Below are 19,235 nucleotides of genomic sequence, written 5' to 3'. Positions count from 1 at the left end.
TTAACCTTTATGGTTAGGGTGGTTTTTTTGTTCCTCCTTGACTTGTTTTCAGGGGTGGTGGTCCGTTTCTCCAAGCTTTAGGGCTGTTGGAGGTTTGTTTCTTCATGGTTGTTTTGAACCGGTGGAGGTTTTTTTGGTTTGTTGGTTCTTTGTTTTTCTGTTGTTCTTTGATGCAAGCAGAGGTTTCAGGTGCTGGGGTTTTCCGGTGAGCTCCGTGGGGAGGATGACATGTGTTGTATGTTTTTGGAAGATTTGTTTGGATCGAAATTTTCCAATCTAGATCTACGCTTCTCTCTCCATGATTGCACAACACCGACCTCACGTTTGGGTTCCCCGGCGTCCTCCGAGTCCCTCGATGTTCGGCGTGTTCTTCACCGCCCCCTCCTCACCGGCGCGTGGCAATCACGCGCCAGAGACCTTCCTGGCGTGTGATGGCCACGCGCTACTCTCCCGGCTTCCTTTCCCTCGTCGGACGGCGGTTCTCGGAAGATCGTTCCTTCACTTCACCGAGGCTCTGTTTGGGTTGTATTGGTTTTTGGTTTTCTTAGTTGCAGTGGTCCGGCCATCTTTGTTTGTGGGGTTGTTTGTCGGTTGCTGTATTATTTAGTTAGATTTACAAGCTACCTGTTAGATGCTTGGATTTTATTAGAGTTTTTCGCTTTTTAGCGTAGATCAACCATCTTTTTAGTAGTGGTGCTTATTTGGTTGGGGTGGCTTCCAATGTATGATCTTGTAATCTTTGGGTGTTTTTTAGGTAGTTTGCTCCCAAATCAGAACTTAATTCTGATTTTCTGTTTAGGGAGTCTTGGTATTCCTTAACATTGTAATAGGATCTTTGGGTCTTTGGTTTGTTTTAATGAAAGCAGTAACCTTTTATAAAAATAAAAAATAAAAAATAAAAAAATAAAAAATAAAAAATAAAAACTGAAACTTACAGAAAAAGGTTCCAGTCATACTAATTTAAAGTTATTTATTTGTTTTTGTGTTTTTGTGAATCAGTCAACGTCAGGGTCTTTCAAGATTCGCCCCCCAACTTATGGCCTCTGAAACACTGACCCAGACCTCGTGACGTTCGTTCACTTTCCGGTTTTGGCCCGTTTCACTCACTCACTCAGTGCTCGCATTGTTCTCGTTATTGATTATTCTGTGGCGTCTCGAATCCGCTTTCCCAAATACAGATAAACCAAAATGACAGATTTTTTTTATAATGTATATAATATTTGTACACATTTTATATACACATTCATATTTTGCGTAAGATTTATATATATATATAAATGAAATGGGCCGAACGTTATAAAGTGTGTACAAATAATACATTTATTTTATAAATTAATAACCAGTAAATAAATTAAAAAAATATATGTTTTCCGCCTATAAAAGATAGGTCTCGGTATTGTATTTAGAGGTGAGTTTGTAAAAAATTTATCAAAATTCTTTATTTAAAAAGAAAAAAAACAATTTATATAATTATTTCATCGAAATTCGGAGGTTTTGTTGTTCTGTCTCGATCAGCGACAGAAACATGCTCCGGAAACAATTCGATTCGGATTGAAGGTGAATCGCTTTCTTCATTTATTAAGATTTGATTGGAATGCGCTTTATTTCTTTTCTACTTGCGATGTGGAGCTGGAGATTTGTTTGCTGAAATGTAATGCTCTGTTTGCTTCCCGAGAAAATATAGGAAGGAAAAGCAAAAGGAATTATCTTTTTATTTTTTTTCGATTTTCTGGATTCTTGGTTATTCGGGATGAGTTGGAAGTTACTTTCAGCTGACACTGTTTGGCATTGATTTCGTTTCTCATTCACCAGAAATAAGAACGCGAAATTATTTAAGCTTTTTTTTTTTTTCGAAAATTGTTCGTTTCTGTTTCATTTCTATTTTCGTTCGCAATGGAGGTAGTTTATGCTTTTATTTTTATTTTTATTTTTATAAGGGCATGTCGGATAGAAATGCGAGAGCTCCATTTCAATTTCCGGACCAGTAATTTGTTTTTAGTGGTTCATTCAATCCAACTCGCTTTCTGGGACCTCGCGGATCTATATAAGATATTTCTGTTCTAACTTCCTCTTTTTTTTTTGCTCAGAAAAAGGAAGTTCCCAATGCTTTTCGTTTGTTAATAGTGTCTTAATGTTTTTTGATATGGTAGAACATGTGCGTATAGATAGATAATATGGCTGTGTTTTTCATCTTAATGATGTTTATTATTTCCAGAAGTTCAGCTAAAATTACTATCCATTAGCTGCAATGAATCCAAATCTTGTGAATTTTTATTTTGTTTTTTTGGTTTATGTGAATAAGTACATAAACATGCATGCCCAATTGCATATATGGATTATAACCGATCAACTTGTGTAATTTCGCTGAATGCTTTTCACCTGATAAAATCTTGGAATGCTTAGGATCAGGTCTCTATATGATGTGGTCATCTTTTTCACAATCATAAAGGTTTCCTAGAACCTCTTGCTTTGAGCAAACAGATTGTATGGTCCCTTTTTCATATAGTTTCTTCATGGGGATTCTTGTTTCACAGTTACTTTCATTTTGGATTTAAGATTGAATTTATTAGTATTTCTGAACGTGTGTGATATCTTCCTGCAGATAAAAGATCATCTTGTCTTTCCTGAGATGCCAAAAAGAAGAGAATTGCATATGGATCTTAGAATCTGTTCGTAAATTATTTGTTCCTTTGCTGTTTATGAAAGCAATTCTTTTGGTTTCTTAAGGGTAAAATGTGTTCTGTGACGTTTGTTTCAGAGGGAAGATGTCTATGGTGCAACATATGACGGATTAACTATTGCCTTTGAATAAGTAAAATTACTTTCTTAAGCTCTAATTACCAAGATTTTTCCGGGAATTAGACCTTTTCGGTTGTAGTAAACACATTCTGAGCTAAGAATTTGTATGTAGTGCAAATGATTTCATATGAACAAGATCCTGACATTGTTCGGTGGGGTCTTCAGCTGTTTAACAGTGATCCATATTCTAGTTGTGGGTATTATGACACCACTATTCCAGATGATGTGGATTATTATCATGGACAGTATTTTGAGGAAGATAATTATGATACAGAATGTAGCAACGTAGAAAATGATGAGCTTATCGCTCAAGCTCTTCAAGAAGAGCTATCACAACTTGCTGTTGCAGAAGCACCAGGATCTTCAGATGAAGAATTGGAGCATTTGCAAGCATCTGCTTTCTCACAAGGTTGGCTTGGTCAATCTATGGGAAACTATGGCTCTGGTATTGCTAAGTTCAATAATATTAAACTAAGTACCTTTGTAGTTTGGTAGGTTGTGTGCCTCGCTGTTGCGTATTGTGTTTATACTGTTCATAAATTTTAGGGCAGGAGTGTGGCCAAGAAGAGGCTGATGATACAGGACCTTCTACTTCATGTTCTAGCCCTGACAAAAAGTCCTACTGTGGGGATGAGTGTTCATATTCATTAGAGTTGACAGATGAGTATGCTCTTGATGGAGAAGTGGGAAAAAGGTTGAATCAGATGGTTCCTGTTCCTGTAAGTGTAGCGTCAAAAGTGTTCTGGTTATTATGCATTGTATCAATGTTGCCCTTTTATCCTGATGAATATTTGAGGACTTCATGAGGCTTTCAACGTATGCTACTCTGATGATATTTTGAATTATGTATTTAGTGCCTCATGTAATGTAAAGAATTTTTTGGTGTTATATGTAGATTTTAGTGTAGCTACTAAGGTTTGGCCAGTTGTGGGTGTTTTATCGTGTTGATTTTGATTAGTACTGCGGGTAATATTACACAGCTGTAGTGTATCTCTTAAGTTCAATGATCATATTGTAGAATGTTGACAGTTGACTCGTAGGTTATATTTATTGATTCAGATTAACTGGCATCCCCTTTCCCCATAAATAAGGGTTGTAGAGCGAGGTCACAGATTTAATCCCTTTTGGTTGTGTGAGTTGTCTTTACCTAAGTGGGACAAAAAAAAAGAAAAGTGTAAACTTTTGGATGAATTGCATGTATCAACTTCCCTCTTTTCGAAAGTGTTGAAGATTTGATTCTTAATGTATATATTGTCCGACCTTTTTATTCTTTTTCGTTATCCTATTCTTTTTATCCCCTTTTTTTCCTGCAGGGGGTTGGGATGGTTGCATATGTGCTATAGTCATTGACTACTTGATATTGACTTAACTTTTTTTTTTTTTTATTTATCTTTTATTTTATTTGCGTAGATAGACAATTGAGATTGACATGGTACTCAACAGGATGTTTATAGTTTATACTCTAAAGTCTTATGTTTGTTGCAGCATGTACCAAGAATCAATGGGGAAATACCCTCAGTTGATGAAGCAACGTTAGATCATCAAAGGCTACTGGACAGGTATTGTGCCCTTGTTATATCGATGTTTTTTTCTTATTTTCTCTCCTCTCATGCTATCTCTCTCTTTCTTTCTTTCTTTCTTTCTTCTTCTTCTTCTTCTTCTTCTTTTTCTGAACTTCTAGAAGCTTCTTGTGTCTAGTTTTGTATATGAGATTTTCTATGCAAAACTAATTTATAATACTTGATGCTGGAAATATTTTCCCCCTTCCCTTCTTTGTAGATTGCAGTTATATGATTTGTTTGAGCATAAAGTTCAAGGAGATGGTAACTGTCAGGTTAGCTTGTTCTGCTCATAGTATGCATGCTGTAGATTGTAAGTTGTTGTGATGCATGTCTGATATTAGTGAAGCCTTTGATATATATTTGTGTAAGTATTTTTGAGTTTCTATATAAGAATATTAAGAATTTTTAATTCTTTTAGTTGGGCTTTTGAAAAGTGTAAGCTAATGTTCTGAGTTCTGTTTTGCTCTCATTCTCATCATTGGTCTGATTATTGGTATTTTTACATTTCTTATTGCATATTGATGATTTGTTTCATTTACATCAGCATCAGTAACTTTACAAATAAGTATTTGTTACGGACCTCCGTAACGGGGATGAACGATGATGATTTGGATAGTGGTGAGCGTGGGATAGTAGGGTATTCGAGGTACCCTAGGCCTCCTAAAGTTAGGGTTATTCGAGAAACCCTAAAAAACTCCTAATCAACTACAAGAGCTAAGTGATAATAATTTTCTTCTTGATATTTTATTTCATTCTTCAATACCTTATTTATAGGGTTACAAAGCTTGAATTACGGAAAAAATAATTAAATAAATATTACATAAATATTATTAATCCTAATGGAATAAAAAATTCCTTTATTTCCTTCCTAATATAATGGGATATAAATCCCTTAATTTCGGGATTCTTGCTTTATGAGCAAGACTCCTCATTTTCCTAATTAATTTATTATACTAATACCATACTAATAATAAACCTATTATTCTCTTAAATGATAATACGACACTTACCTAATTTAAACCCTAATCCTAATTACCCTAGGTACGTAACACTCCTACCCTCTTCAAATGGACCTTGTCCCCAAGGTCCTAAAAAGATGACTCCAATTACTGCCGACGTGGTACACGTGGAGGGTAGCACTGGAAAAAAGAAATTGTGGCAAAATATTCCATTTTTTTTTAAGCCACCCGAGCCCCTGTTTGCACCCTTGAGTTCCTGATTTCTTTCATCTGCAATCTTCCATGGGGAGAGTAGGTTAGGCAAAAAATTTCCTTGTGAGGCCCTGATTTCACGCTGCCCGCTGCTCCACAAACGTGCGTTCCTTCTCTTTCAGCTGCAACTCCTTTCCATTTTCTTCTAGCCGCATATTTCGGGTTGGGTTCTCTTCCAGCAGAAATTCCGGAAGCCATAATGCTCTTCAATTTTCCCCCTGCAGCAGATTCTGATTTCACTTCTCCTGCAACAGAAAATCCAGAAATCTCGGATGCTACCATAATCCCATTCAATTTGCCCTCATCCGCACAATCCGGATTTCCTTCTCTCCCAGCCAAAAAATCCGGAAATCGCGGACGCAATCTTCGGTCTTCCTTCACTAGCCAAGCCCGAACTGGCCCTCTGTCCACATCTCTCACCCCTTCTCTGCTGGCTAAATTTTCTTGCAATTTTCCTCCATCCAAAAATCCAAAAATCTCGGATTCGATCTCCGTTTTTTCTCTGCAAGGCAAGCTCGAACGGCCTCCTCTGTCCACCTCGCTCAAAGGAAAATGCATGTTTCGTACAGCAAGATCCGGGCTGCTGTTGTTCATGCCGACATCGCCGTCCTGTGCGTAATAGCCATCTGGGGGCCATTTGGGTGGTCGCCGGCGACCGGGAAAATAGCCCGGAGGAGAAACTCACTCCGTCGGACCTCCCTCCATCGCTCCAGCTTCTGGGTCTTGTCGCTGGCCAGGGAACGGTGATCTGAGCCCCGGCCCGGTCTGCTCCCCGAGCCTCTTCCTTGCTGAACGCCGAATTGCCGGCACCTTGACGCCTCGGACGTTGTCCCTTCGCACCTGCCTCTTCTTCTTCGGTCCTCTTTTGCCCAAGCCCGGGTCTTTCTTCCCACGGCCCGACCCGTTCATGCCGAACTTAGACACTGCAAGGGGCTTTCTTCTCGCCAGGAAATGTCTTGTTTTGAACCTTGCCCGTTTCCTTCTTCTAGACCAATCAGTGTGAAAGAGGTAGGGTCTCAACGGTGGGGGTGGTTTTTTTGGTTTGGTCCTTTGGGTTTGTGGCTGACGGCTGGTGGTCTTGAGGTATGGGGACTGCTGGGCTGAGGAAATCGGGAAAAGGGTGGCTGGGCTTTGAGGTGGTTGATGGCGTGGTTGGTCGATGGGTGAACATGGTGGGAATTTTGGGGGTGTTGGTGGTGGCTGAACTTTCGGTTTTGGCCAAAAGGAGTCGTTCTTTTCGGTTTTGGCTGGGATTTTGGGTAGGGATAGTGTTTGTGCCGATGGGTTGATAGGTGGTGGTGTTTGTGGAAATCGTGGGGGTTGGTCTTTCTTTTGAGCGGTGATGGGTTCAGGGTCTTTGCTTGGTGATGGGGTTGATGTTTCTTTGGTGGGTTGCTCTTCTATACAGATGACTTTTGGGCAAGATGGGTCTTCTGCATGGGACGGCTGGAGCTTGATGTCACAGGCAGCCATAAACTCCTCCATTCTTTTGACCTCTCGATGGCCCTGGCTTCTGGTGAGCAGGGTACCCAACATCTCCTCTATATGTTTTGTGCGCTGGTGTACTTCTGCCCAAAATTCTTCGGATAATATGACAGACATGGTTGGCTTAATTGGTCCGGAATCGTAACGTGGCTCTGATACCAAGTTGTTACGGACCTCCGTAACGGGGATGAACGATGATGATTTGGATAGTGGTGAGCGTGGGATAGTAGGGTATTCGAGGTACCCTAGGCCTCCTAAAGTTAGGGTTATTCGAGAAACCCTAAAAAACTCCTAATCAACTACAAGAGCTGAGTGATAATAATTTTCTTCTTGATATTTTATTTCATTCTTCAATACCCTATTTATAGGGTTACAAAGCTTGAATTACGGAAAAAATAATTAAATAAATATTACATAAATATTATTAATCCTAATGGAATAAAAAATTCCTTTATTTCCTTCCTAATATAATGGGATATAAATCCCTTAATTTCGGGATTCTTGCTTTATGAGCAAGACTCCTCATTTTCCTAATTAATTTATTATACTAATACCATACTAATAATAAACCTATTATTCTCTTAAATGATAATACGACACTTACCTAATTTAAACCCTAATCCTAATTACCCTAGGTACGTAACAGTATTCTAAAACTAATTGCATTTATATTTTATGTCTTATAAAAGAAGTGAATTTTCCTTTTATACTATTCTTGTTCGTATGAGTGTAAAATCCTGAATGATATAAGCTGTTGGACTTTGTGATTACGGAGGAAATCAACGGTTTTCCGGGAAGGTTTCACGATATAAAAAAGGGAAATTCACTGAAAATTCCTTGAGTTTAGGCCCTTTGCCAAATCAGGACCCCGTATTTTCAATTTTACCACATGAGACTAATAACGTGAGCCCATGTGTGTAATGAGTAACATGTCAAATTTAAAATAATATCATTCATGTTTAGAAAATAAAAGGACAAAAATAAAAAAATAAAAATCGAAGAAGGGGGAGGATGGGGGTGGAGATCCACCACATAGACCATTCCCCCTCTTTCGGGGGCCGAAGAGGGGGTAGTGGGGGTCAATCCCTCCACTCTCGCAAACGGAGGCAGTAGTCCACCCCCAGAGACCACCCTCCCTTTGCGGGGGTCACCCCCCACCCTCCCTATTCTTCATTTTTCTCTCATTTTTTATTTTTTGATATAAATGATATTGTTTTTGAAAATTTGTTTCTAAATCTGACATGTTACTCATTACACACATGGTGGCCTTATGTTATTGGTCTTATATGGGAAACATGACATCTGGCAGAACTTCTGTCAAAAATTAGACAGGAATGACTAATTTGGCAGGCTATGATGGAGGTCCTTAATTGACAAAATTGAAAGTAAGGGTCCTAATTTGGCAAAAGCCAAAATCAGGGACTTTTTGGTGAATTTTCCTATAACATAATTACTCGTCTATCCACATTTTTGTATTAATTCCATCTTGTGCTTGCTTTATGATTTTTCTTACCATGAAAAATGCCTCTGCAATTGGAAAATTTTCTTATTGCATTCAGATGAACTCCACTTCACATCTGTATGAAAATGTTATATGGTTATGTTCACATGGCTGTAAATGATGTGGCATTTTGTGGACTGGTTATAGTTTCTACTTCGCTGTCATTTTTATCCGTCTATATACTTTAGGGGATTGGTGATTAATTAACTTAGATTATGTTTATGATTCACTTCTAGGATCATGAGCCCCATTGGTGGTTTATTAATTAAATTTAAGCAGTACTTATCAAAAAAAAATTAATTAAATTTAACCAGTAATATTTCAGAGCAATGCATGTCTACCAAAATACAGTACTTTTGTTTTACATAGGCCTAATCTGTGGTTTATTTTAAGCCTATTGTAGTTAAAGCTGACTACTCTCTATTGTACTTGATTACTTTCACGTGTCTCATTAGTTCCATGATATTCCCAGTTTCGCGCTATATCAGATCAATTTTATCGAACTCCTGAGCACCACAACTTTGTGAGAGAGCAAGTTATAAATCAGGTTGGCCATCTTTTCCTGCATTATGGTCCGAATATTTGTTTTGAACCATGAGTTAGAGTTTATTAGGTGCAGTTATTGTTGTGATGTGTATTTTGTTTCAATATTTTCAATGATCAGCTAAAGTCTTACCCGGAGATATATGAGGGATATGTTCCCATGGCTTATGGTGACTATTTGGAGAAGATGTCCAAGTACTTTTCTACTCCTTTTAGTTGACCTAATAATTTATTTTAGGGTACATTTTAACATTGCTTTTGCTATCATTTGGATGAAAATAGGAGTGGTGAATGGGGTGATCATGTCACTTTGCAGGCTGCTGCAGATTTGGTATGCTTTACTGACAGTTCTTCTTCTTCTTGTTCCTTTTTGTCTTTGTTTTCCTGTATAAATATTACAATTGATTTAGCTTGCATTATTTTACATTTGTTTTGTCAAATTTATTGCAAAGTGTTATGTTAAAATTGGGTCTCAAATGGCTTTAGACCAATGGTGGCCATTTTTATTGTGCACTGCTTCTGCATTTACAACAGCTATTTGTAGGTGAAATTTGTTGTAAGAGAATTATAAACTAATTACGAGGCATTAATCTCAAACCCCGCTCTCCATCATTTTGTCCTTTTAAACTCTTCACACTTTTTTTAAACATCTTTGGTGGGCAGGTTGGGGTAGGGGGGGGGGGGGGGGGGGGGCGCTTGGTGTGGGATTGGAGTAGTTCAATCCCTTTTCTGATCAGCTGTTAAAACTAAAATGTATTCTTGTTCAGGATGCTGCATCCAAAGCGCATATGAGGAAATTCCCTCTGGTGGGTGACAGAAGCCTCTTATCAGACTTGATCTTATAACCTTACACTTAAGTCTGTTTTGGAAGTTGATTTGCCTTGACGGGCTTGTTGTATATGTGAATTACTATTTGTCCATTACATACAAGTTCCACATGTTTTGCTTGATTATGTGAAATCATACACCGTCTATTATTAATTCGATCAAATGTTGAATGCATCAAGTATCTAATGGGCTTAAATTGCTTTTGCACATACCAGAATTTCTATTATGAGCCTATTATGAGCCTAGTGCTCATTTTTTGAGTGTATATTCTTCTGTTTAATGCACCCAGTGATCTACTTGCAGTATGGTGTCAAAATATTTGTGATAACATCTTTCAAGGACACTTGCTACATTGAGATTCTTCCTCATCTTGAGAGGTCAAAGCGAGGTACTTTTCAAAGATTTCTCAACTTCCAACTGGAAATGATAGAAACTAGGAATAAATCTATATTGGTGCATTGTTTTAACGATAATTTGCATTGCAACTAATTTATATATCTAATGCTACTTTTTAATATCTTTTATTTCAATTTTTTTCTCCCCAAGGTGCTTCATCTAGCAGTGATGTATTTGAAGTTCAAAATAATGTAGGGCATGTATGGTATTAGCTGTATACATGTTGGTGCCTAATATGTTCCTATGGCATCACCTAACCATAGACCTTTTGCATGAAATTAAATACCGATCCTTACCAAGGGTCTTTATTTTTCGTCTTGTTTTCCTGTAAAAGGAAAGTAAATGTGTGGACAACCTAACCTGTCTTGGGCAGGAGTGAAGCTAATATTTTTATCTAGGGGAGCTGGATATAACTTTAAAACAAAATCTAAAAAGGAAATGTATTTTCTAGATTTATCACTAAATTTCCAAGTGTCTACACAAAAGCATATGTTTTATACAACTATCCATGACCAAAAATTATAATTTAATTCTAGCACTTACACATATATCTAGTAAAAAAAAAACATATATCTAGTCAACTTTACAGTTCAAATGTACGAAGTTTTCAAGATAAATTTTTTTTTTTTTTTTTTTCATAAAATGACTTGATAGTTGTTGTCTTGCCATGATTCAACCTATGCTTTCAAAATAAGAAGCAAAGAACATGACTCATGAATCATGATGAAAATTGCAAATTCTAAAAAATTCTAAGTTGTACGAGTTAGGGTCATATAGTCTATTATTAAGGGATAATTGCACCATTGGTACCTGAGGTATGCCATAATTACAAATTACTCCCTATGGTTTAAAAAGTTCATGGAAAGGTCCTTGTGGTAAACTCTAATTACAAATCGATCCCTGGAGTCAAATTTCGTTAAAAATTTTGATAGATTCTGTTAAATGCCACGTCAGCGTCACGTCAAACCAATAAGATGGTGACACGTGTTCATTTGAATAAAAAAAAATTATTAAAAATAAATAAATAAATAATTTTTTTTTAAAAAAAAAAAAAAGAAAAGAAAAAAAGAGAGGGGTGGCTGTGCGCCATCCCCGGCCACTTGGGGTGGCCGCGCGCCACCCCCGGCGGCCTCTAAGGGTGAAGCATGGCCACCCCTCCCCATTTTTGTTTATGAAAAAAAAAGTTTATTTATTTTTTAATAAATTTATATTTTTTTATTTAGATGGACACTTGTCGCCATCTTATTAGTTTGACGTGGCATTTAACAAAATCTGCCAAAATTTTTAACGAAATTTGACTCTATGGATCGATTTGTAATTATAGTTTATCACAAGGACTTCTCATAAACTTTTTAAACCATAGGGATTAATTTTTAATTATGGTATACCCCAGGGACCAATGGTGTAATTATCCCTATCATTAATTATGTAACATTTATAAATTTCATATGACCAGCTAATTGATCATCATAACTTAAAGCAATGCTCAAAGCTAATAACTTCCAATATTCCAAAAGAGTGATATTATTTAAATATATTCACAAAAATGCAAGTAATACCTTTAGGAGTTCATAGAGAGAGAGAGAGAGAGAGAGAGAGAGAGAGAATTTATTTTTTCCTTTAATTTCTCAGCAATAAAAAATGTACAAACGATGTATTAAATATTTTCTCATTTTTATATTATTTATTTTATCAAAAAAAAGACAAGAATGTTGTGAATCAAAGCTTACAACAATGAAGAGGTTGGCTTCTTTAGGAGGTTGTGAGGCACTATGATAGTTAGGATCTTTTGTATGAATATCAGCATAGAGAGAGAGAGAGAGAGAGAGAGTATGATAGCAACAGAAATGAACTAAGATTGTTCTGACAGTGTATGATAGTAACAGAAATTAAGAATTGAAGATTAGAAAGAGAATTCACGAAGAAAGAAAATAACAAATAGGGAAGAGACCCTAGTTGCCCCAAATAAGCAAACAGAGAAATAATTCTGAAAGACTGAAATTTAATTGATACTTCAAAACTGAATTCTAAAGTAATACAAATTTGCCTTTATATAGGCTAAGTTTGAGTACTTTTCAAGCAAAATACTTGGAGAAAAATAAAGAAATAAAAATACAGAAATAACCCTAAACTTGGTGACAAATCAAAATACTTGTAGAGAAAGTAAATATCTTATTCTAAAAATAATTTTCAAATATTTTGTATGATTCTTTCCTTTCTTGTACTAATCTTATTAAAAAAAAATAATCTTCAAATCTTATGCCTGATTTCTCTTGCTTCATTCTCCTTGGCTTGGAAAGAATTTATCTTCGAATTCGAATCATTTTTGCCTCGATCTTTTGGATGTCCAATCAATCTCTTCCATCCTGTACTTCTCAATACCAAGGCAACTTGATACCGGAAGAGAGATAACTTACAACCCATTACAACCTGTCTGAATATTAGATCTGAAGTTACTTGCACCTAGTTGAGATAAAATAATCTTCACATTCTCTTGATTAATTGTCATAAATTCACTCTCTATAAAAAAAAAAAAAAATTTAAAAATGATCAATTCTTACTTGATAACGAAAAATCAAATTTTCTTCCAACATGCCAAAACGAGCGTCTAGATTTTGTTTAAGAAAATTTGAGAGAAGATTTTCAATCCTAAGAGAATCAACATAATTAATTTTCTCAAGACTCCATTGAGATATTTCACTCTTTGGACTTTCATCAAACACACTGTGCACATTATTCTCTTCAACAATTTTTATGGTATCAAGAAACAAATTTACCTCCTCCAATAGATCTCTTCGTTAGGATAGATGTCGTAGATCGGTGGAAAGACCCAATCTACAGAAAAATCTTCCTCAATAATATCATCTTCCTCCTCCACATGAAATGTATTTGGTAGATAGGCTTGAGACTTGCTAACGACAATGAAGGAAGAGTGCCAGAAAGTTCTGAAGGCTCAACTCTGAAGCCTAAGTCTCCATGCCACTCATCCCGAACACGTTCCCGAACTAGAACAAGAGTGTGATATGGGTTCTAAATTGTGATCGTCAATATCGCAATTCATCTCCATGTTTTGCACCGCTAGACGCTAGGTTAACTTTGCAACCTGCCTCTGCAAATCTTCAATCATCTTGGATACTGCGTTCATGGTAGGGGACTTCCTCATTCAGAACCTGTCCACGCTAACCATGACCACAAGCACTAGTCATGAAAATTGATAAAAAAAAATCACCCCAAAAAGATGCTAAAAGCTTTGATACTAATTGACGCTGAACAAAACTAAGATTGTTCTGACAGCGTATGATAGCAGCAAAAATTAAGAATGGAAGCTTGAAAATGGAATTCAGGAAGAGAGAAAATTATAAATAAAGAAGAGAAAGACCTTAGTTGCTCCAAATAAGCAAACAAAGAAATAATTCTGAAAGACTAAAATTTAATTGATACTTCAAAACTAAATTTTAAAATAATATAGACCTGCCTTTGCATAGGCTAAGTTTGAGTACTTTTTAAACAGAATGCTTAGAGAAAAAGAAATAAATAAAAATACATAAATAACCATAAACTTGGAGACAAAGCAAAATACTTGTAGAGAAAGTAAAATATATTACTATAAAAATAATCTTCAAATATTTTGCATGATTCTTTCAATTCTTGTGCTGATCTTATTCAAAAAATAATATTCAAATCTTATGTCTAGTTTTTTCCTGCATTAGAATGAGAGAAAGTGGAGTTGTTTTCCTTTTTAGGGTTTAGAGCAAAGGTTTTTTTTTTTTTTTTTTGGGGGGGGGGAGGCGCATTCAGAAAGTGAGGAAAACCCTGATTTTGTTTTTCATAGTTTTGGGGTAGCCACGGCCCTTGCCTTGGTCCCTCTGGCTTCACCTTTGGTCTCAGGGCACCACGTGTTGGAGTCTATGGGTAGGCTTTGATATCAAGGTAAAACAAAGTTTTTCACTGCTAGATTGATTGTGATTTTGCCTTCTCTCATCCACACTTGTGGTTCATGTTCACCCTAATGGGATTTATGTACTCAATGACACCTTTTACTTGTGAACCCGTATTCTTTATTCATGTATCCTTTACTTATCATGTGCAGCCATTTTGGAAGATAAGAAAGTTTAACTCCTTTTAACTTGTATATCCGCTAAAAGAATGCAATCGAAAAGGACTTGGATGGTGTATGCTCCATTTTATCAAAATTGAAGTCATTTCTGGAGAAGTTTCTTAACTCATAAAAACTTAACTTCAAGTCTATATAATGGTAGATAAAACAGAAAATTATATTGCTGGAAAGAAAAGAAGTGTGTCTCTTTCTTGCTTAACCTTGTTTCTTTATAATGTGCAACGAAATGAGGATGAATTTTTTTTGCAGTAATTTATTTGAGCTTTTGGGCAGAGGTGCACTACAACTCAATATACCCCGAAGGAGGTAAACATCCACATCTGTTAGTTTTGTATTTTCCATTTCCTAGATATTATTTTTGAATAAACTGGAAATATTGAAATTATTGTTCTACTTGTTGCAAGTTGGTATATGCTCTACTAAATTAATGAGATTAATCCCAACTATCAGGTCCTGTTGGTCTATGCTCTGAAGAAGCAGTTGGGTTTTGTTGGGAAGTAACAACTTTTTCAATGTTGCTTTAGGGTCATATATGTTGAACGAACTTGATTTTAGAGGGTCACACCTCGGAAATGATTCCAATGTCCTATTGGGGTTTTTGAGGAAAACTTTAAACAACTGATAACCCAAATCCTGAAATACCCATAGATTTTATTTTTATTTTTATTTTTTTTGTGGGCATCCATAGATTTAATTAGGGTGCGTCTGGGATTGCGATTTCATAGGCAAAAAGTGCGATTTTAAATTAAAACGCAAAAAATGAACTTTTTGAGAATTGCATTTTTAAAAAATTGCGATTTGAAAACGCAGAAAATTGCTTTTCAAATCGTAGGCAAGTGGGTGGTTTTTTGAAAATGCAAAATTTTAATGGCTAACCTGTGATTTTAAAGTCCAAACTATGATTTTGTCAAATGCTTAACTGCGTTTTTAAAAATCACTTTTTCAAATCACACATTTTAAAATCGTTAATTTTAAATCGCACTTCTGAAATCGTAAACCTAAACGGATCCTTAGAATGAAAGAAAGAACTTATTTAATTAGGTTAGCTGTGAACTGGCTGCCAAAGGGAGATGACAGCCAACTCCATATTATTGAGTATGTCCTTTACATGAATTAAGAGAAGGTCTAGATATGTACCATAGCCTCAACAAAACTGTGAGATTTCAATCTAAGATACTGTTTGTTTTGACGTTTTCTCTCACTAAATGCAATAGCACATACGAGTAATGGTTCTTCTGTGGATACTTTTTGAACTACAAAACAACTTCAAGACAAAGAAAGTGAATGTATATGAAATTCTGAAGAAGCTGAAGTTGGAAATTTAGCAGCATAAATTCATATCAGAAGCTTGCAGTTGTATGAAACCCTCTTCATAATTCTCCTATAATGCAAATTATTCTGTGCACCCAATCTAATGATGATTTATGATTTGGGCTTTTCTTTAAATTTGTCCTGCTTTCTAGGACTTGTAAGCATACGCCTATTAAGTATGCAAATACATGATAAACAGAAGAATATATAGTCATACACCAATGCATGGGATTATAGCAGGCTTAGTTTGTGGGTCGTTGATTGTACTAGTGATTGGGTTTACCAGTCCCATCAAGATTGTTTTTTAGATTACATCATCTTCAGGATTAACCATTCTACTCTTTTGCAATGTTCTAAAATTCAGTAATGCTTTGTATATGGTTGTGGTTTGATCCAGATGTGCCACCATCTGTGATTAAGAAGAAGAAAAGAAGGGGGATGTTTACAAATAAGCATTTGGAGTCACTGGATCAAGACTGAATGGTAATAATAGACTTCGTTGTTGTGTTTTAACCAATACTATTCTGTCAGTTGCTTCCTAAAGATTTTTACAGCTCTCTTATAACATTTTTGGCTGGGTTCCTTTCAGAGTGGATTCTAAGACAGGCACCAAAGGCCCAACTACTGCTATGCTTAGGCCTCATTTGTACATCTCCTTTTCATGTGATTGTAGACCGCGTTCTCTTGAAAGATTATTGTCTGATGTAAAACTCTTCTCTTCCTTTCAGCTTGTTACCCTGGGCAATTGCGCTAGATTCTTTCTTTTGCTATCTGTTTTTTGTCGACCTGTTCCAACTTGTGCACAAGTTTTCATAACTTGCATGTGCCATATTTTGAGGTCACATGTATGGTTGGTTTGGGTCTTGGTAATTGCAGTAAAAAGCATATTGCTGGCATTATTAAGAATGACTAAAAACAAAAAGAAAGCCTTTTTAAGAATTTGACACTAATTGGTGTTTAATCGATTATATACCGCAACAATGTTAACAGGCTTTGCTTAATGTTCAGGGTGTCTGAGTCTTACCTAAATTATTTATTTCAGGTTGATACTATTATGTAATCCACCCATTCATTATCGGTATAGCACCATGAAAATTTACAGCTTTTGTATGCTATAGTTGACGTTTGTTAGTAAAAGGAAATGCTTCTCAGGTATGATCTTGGAAATACAATTCTTCTGATGCAAGTCTGAAATTAAGTTGTATACGTGGAATGCAAGAGTTCAAATTCTAAGCCGAGCTGAGAGTGTTAATATGTGGGACTTCGCCCACCCAACTGATAACACCATTCATCAAAATCTGTACCCAACCCATTGAGTGCTTTAGGTTGGCTTTTCGATTCTGTTGGTTGATTGGGTCGGTTTCTGGGTTTGGTTGGTCACTATTAATCCCGAAACACTCCACAGCTCAAATCATGGTCCACCACCACAGCCTGGAAATACAAAACAGATATACCATATCAGTTTCCAATCCCTCTTCACCCTCAAAACACTCATAAAGTTACACCAATTTGCAATAAGCTCTTTATGGTATGCAGAAGGTTATTATTTACTCGCATTTTTGCCGCAACATGACATTTTGATGCGGTTAAATTAATTATTTTATTTAATTAAGTTAACTTATCATCTCATAGTCAAACTTCATGACATTTATTTATTTATTTTTTCTTTTCTATGGGTAATCTAAATCTCAATTAGTCTATGAGACAATGACCCTCTATGATTAATAATCGTGAATTGTGTAACAAGTGAAATCTTAATTTATTTAAATGCATATACTAATAACTGCATTATTTAATCTTGCATATAGAAATAGATAGTAATCCAAAATGCCTATTACCTCATACGCAGATAGCGGATTATAGTTACATTTAATAAAAGTAATAACTGTGCGGATACGGATAGTAATCGCATGATGCAAATGCTGACGCCGATGCCTTAAAGTGATAAACGCATTATGTGAATATTGCTAATAATTGCATCTACATCAACATTTTCACCCCTAATGACAGGTCAGCACCAATCAGATTATGATACGTGTCACCCATAATAAAAAAATTTATAAATATACAAAACTATAAAATATATAAAATAATTTCTTTAAAAGAAAACAATGGAACAAGGGGTAGGGTGGCTGAACCAACCCATTAGCCAAATGGGCGTAGGGTGGCCAAACCATCCCAGGTGGCTATGGGAGTAGCTAAAACCAACCCCAAATGTCTAGAAATGATGGTTTGACCACCCCCAGATATGTTTGATGGAAGTGGCCAAATCACCCTTGACCATTTAAAGGTAGTTCGGTCACCTATCATTTGGCCAATGAAAGTGGCTCGACTTCCCCTTGTTCCAATTTATTAGCTTTTTTTTTTTTTTTAATTTTTTAATTTTTTAATTTTTTTTTATATATCTTATTATTATTATTATTATTATTATTATTTTATATAATTATATATTTATAATTGTTTTTATTATGGGTGACACATGTCATAATCAGCTGACATGGTATTTGATGATTTCCGTCAAAAAATTATATGGAAGTTGGGTGCAAGAGCTTATTTGTTATTTTCGCATACCACATGGAGCTTTCAGAACATTTTTATATCAGAGTGAGCTTATTGCAAACCAATGGAACCACATAGAATGATTTTGTAATTTTTTTTATTTTTATTTTTTTAAAAAGAAAACACTAGCGTGGTAATTTTTTTTTGTAAGTACGAATTTCATTCAACAAGATGGGTTACAAACATAAAAGCAGAGGGGTGGGCTCCCTAACAATAAACCCAAATCTGAAAAAGTAGTGCCGAAGTGAGAGGTAAAATAGTAACCAAGGAGGGAATGGTGAGTTTTCAGTTCTAGAAGAACTAAAAAGGTTCCGGCCCTATCTACCTTGAACAAAGCCAAGGCTTGGTCCGCACAAGGCGGATTAGAGACCAAATCAGTGGTGAACAGGGGCATGACCCATGCAGAGGCCTTCAACCCGGTCCAAAACAACCCCTTTGAGAGGGATGTGCGGGAACTAATCTGGATATGAAAGAAAACTGGAACCACAAATATCAGAGCAAAATATCTAGTAAATGGGTCTCCAAGAGAGACCAGAACCTAGGGAAAGAAATTACAGAAAAGAAAAAACAAAAAGCATAAACTAATCACAAAGCATCGCAAGTGGAAATTCACTACTAAAGATCGGCACAGGAGGCGGGTAACAGGGAGAATCAGCATGCACGGTGTCCAGATCTGGCGCGTGGGCTGCATGCTCCGGCGCGTGAGTATCGGGCGACGAAGCGGCTGACGGTGGGTTGAAGGGGAAAGAGTCGGGAATCCGATGGTGTGGAGCGTATGGTGGAGAGGCCTCTTGAAGTTGGTAGATCTAACTTGAAAAACATCAGATCTTAAAAACTTCAAGATACCGGAGGATCCACAGCCATGAGCGGGAGGAGGCAAACCGGTCTGATCTGGTTGTGGGAAATCTGCCCACGATGCTATA

General features: G+C 36.3%; 1 protein-coding gene across 5 annotated transcripts; it reads left to right on the top strand.

Annotated features, from left to right (window-relative positions):
• The first annotated feature begins 1,391 nt into the window (after positions 1-1,391).
• Positions 1,392-16,649, top strand: LOC133878573 (OVARIAN TUMOR DOMAIN-containing deubiquitinating enzyme 12-like). Of its 5 annotated transcripts, XM_062317137.1 has the most exons (15): positions 1,447-1,557; positions 2,404-2,484; positions 2,603-2,669; positions 2,759-2,812; positions 2,912-3,244; positions 3,346-3,518; positions 4,285-4,358; positions 4,579-4,633; positions 9,031-9,105; positions 9,223-9,296; positions 9,384-9,432; positions 10,233-10,317; positions 14,692-14,748; positions 16,151-16,236; positions 16,343-16,649. In XM_062317137.1, coding segments are annotated over exons 4-14 (1,059 nt in total). In that variant the 5' UTR covers positions 1,447-1,557; positions 2,404-2,484; positions 2,603-2,669; positions 2,759-2,811; the 3' UTR covers positions 16,234-16,236; positions 16,343-16,649. The 5 variants fall into 5 exon arrangements, with proteins under 5 accessions (XP_062173122.1, XP_062173120.1, XP_062173123.1 ...); XM_062317136.1 differs by lacking the exon at positions 2,404-2,484 and having other exon boundaries at positions 1,418-1,557; XM_062317138.1 differs by lacking the exons at positions 1,447-1,557; positions 2,404-2,484 and adding an exon at positions 1,392-1,408 and having other exon boundaries at positions 2,759-3,244.
• Positions 16,650-19,235: the final 2,586 nt, after the last annotated feature.

The sequence above is a fragment of the Alnus glutinosa genome, chromosome 9, assembly GCF_958979055.1.
Source record: "Alnus glutinosa chromosome 9, dhAlnGlut1.1, whole genome shotgun sequence".
Taxonomy (NCBI): Eukaryota; Viridiplantae; Streptophyta; class Magnoliopsida; order Fagales; family Betulaceae; genus Alnus; species Alnus glutinosa.
The sequence above is the reverse complement of the archived record's forward strand: the minus strand, read 5'-3'. Positions and strand labels throughout refer to the sequence as shown.

Excerpts from the sequence above, each read along its gene's own strand:
- LOC133878573 (XM_062317136.1), top strand. Across the intron at positions 3,245-3,345 it reads TATGGGAAACTATGGCTCTG|GGCAGGAGTGTGGCCAAGAA; the intron begins GTATTGCTAAGT and ends CATAAATTTTAG. Across the intron at positions 3,519-4,284 it reads ATCAGATGGTTCCTGTTCCT|CATGTACCAAGAATCAATGG; the intron begins GTAAGTGTAGCG and ends TGTTTGTTGCAG.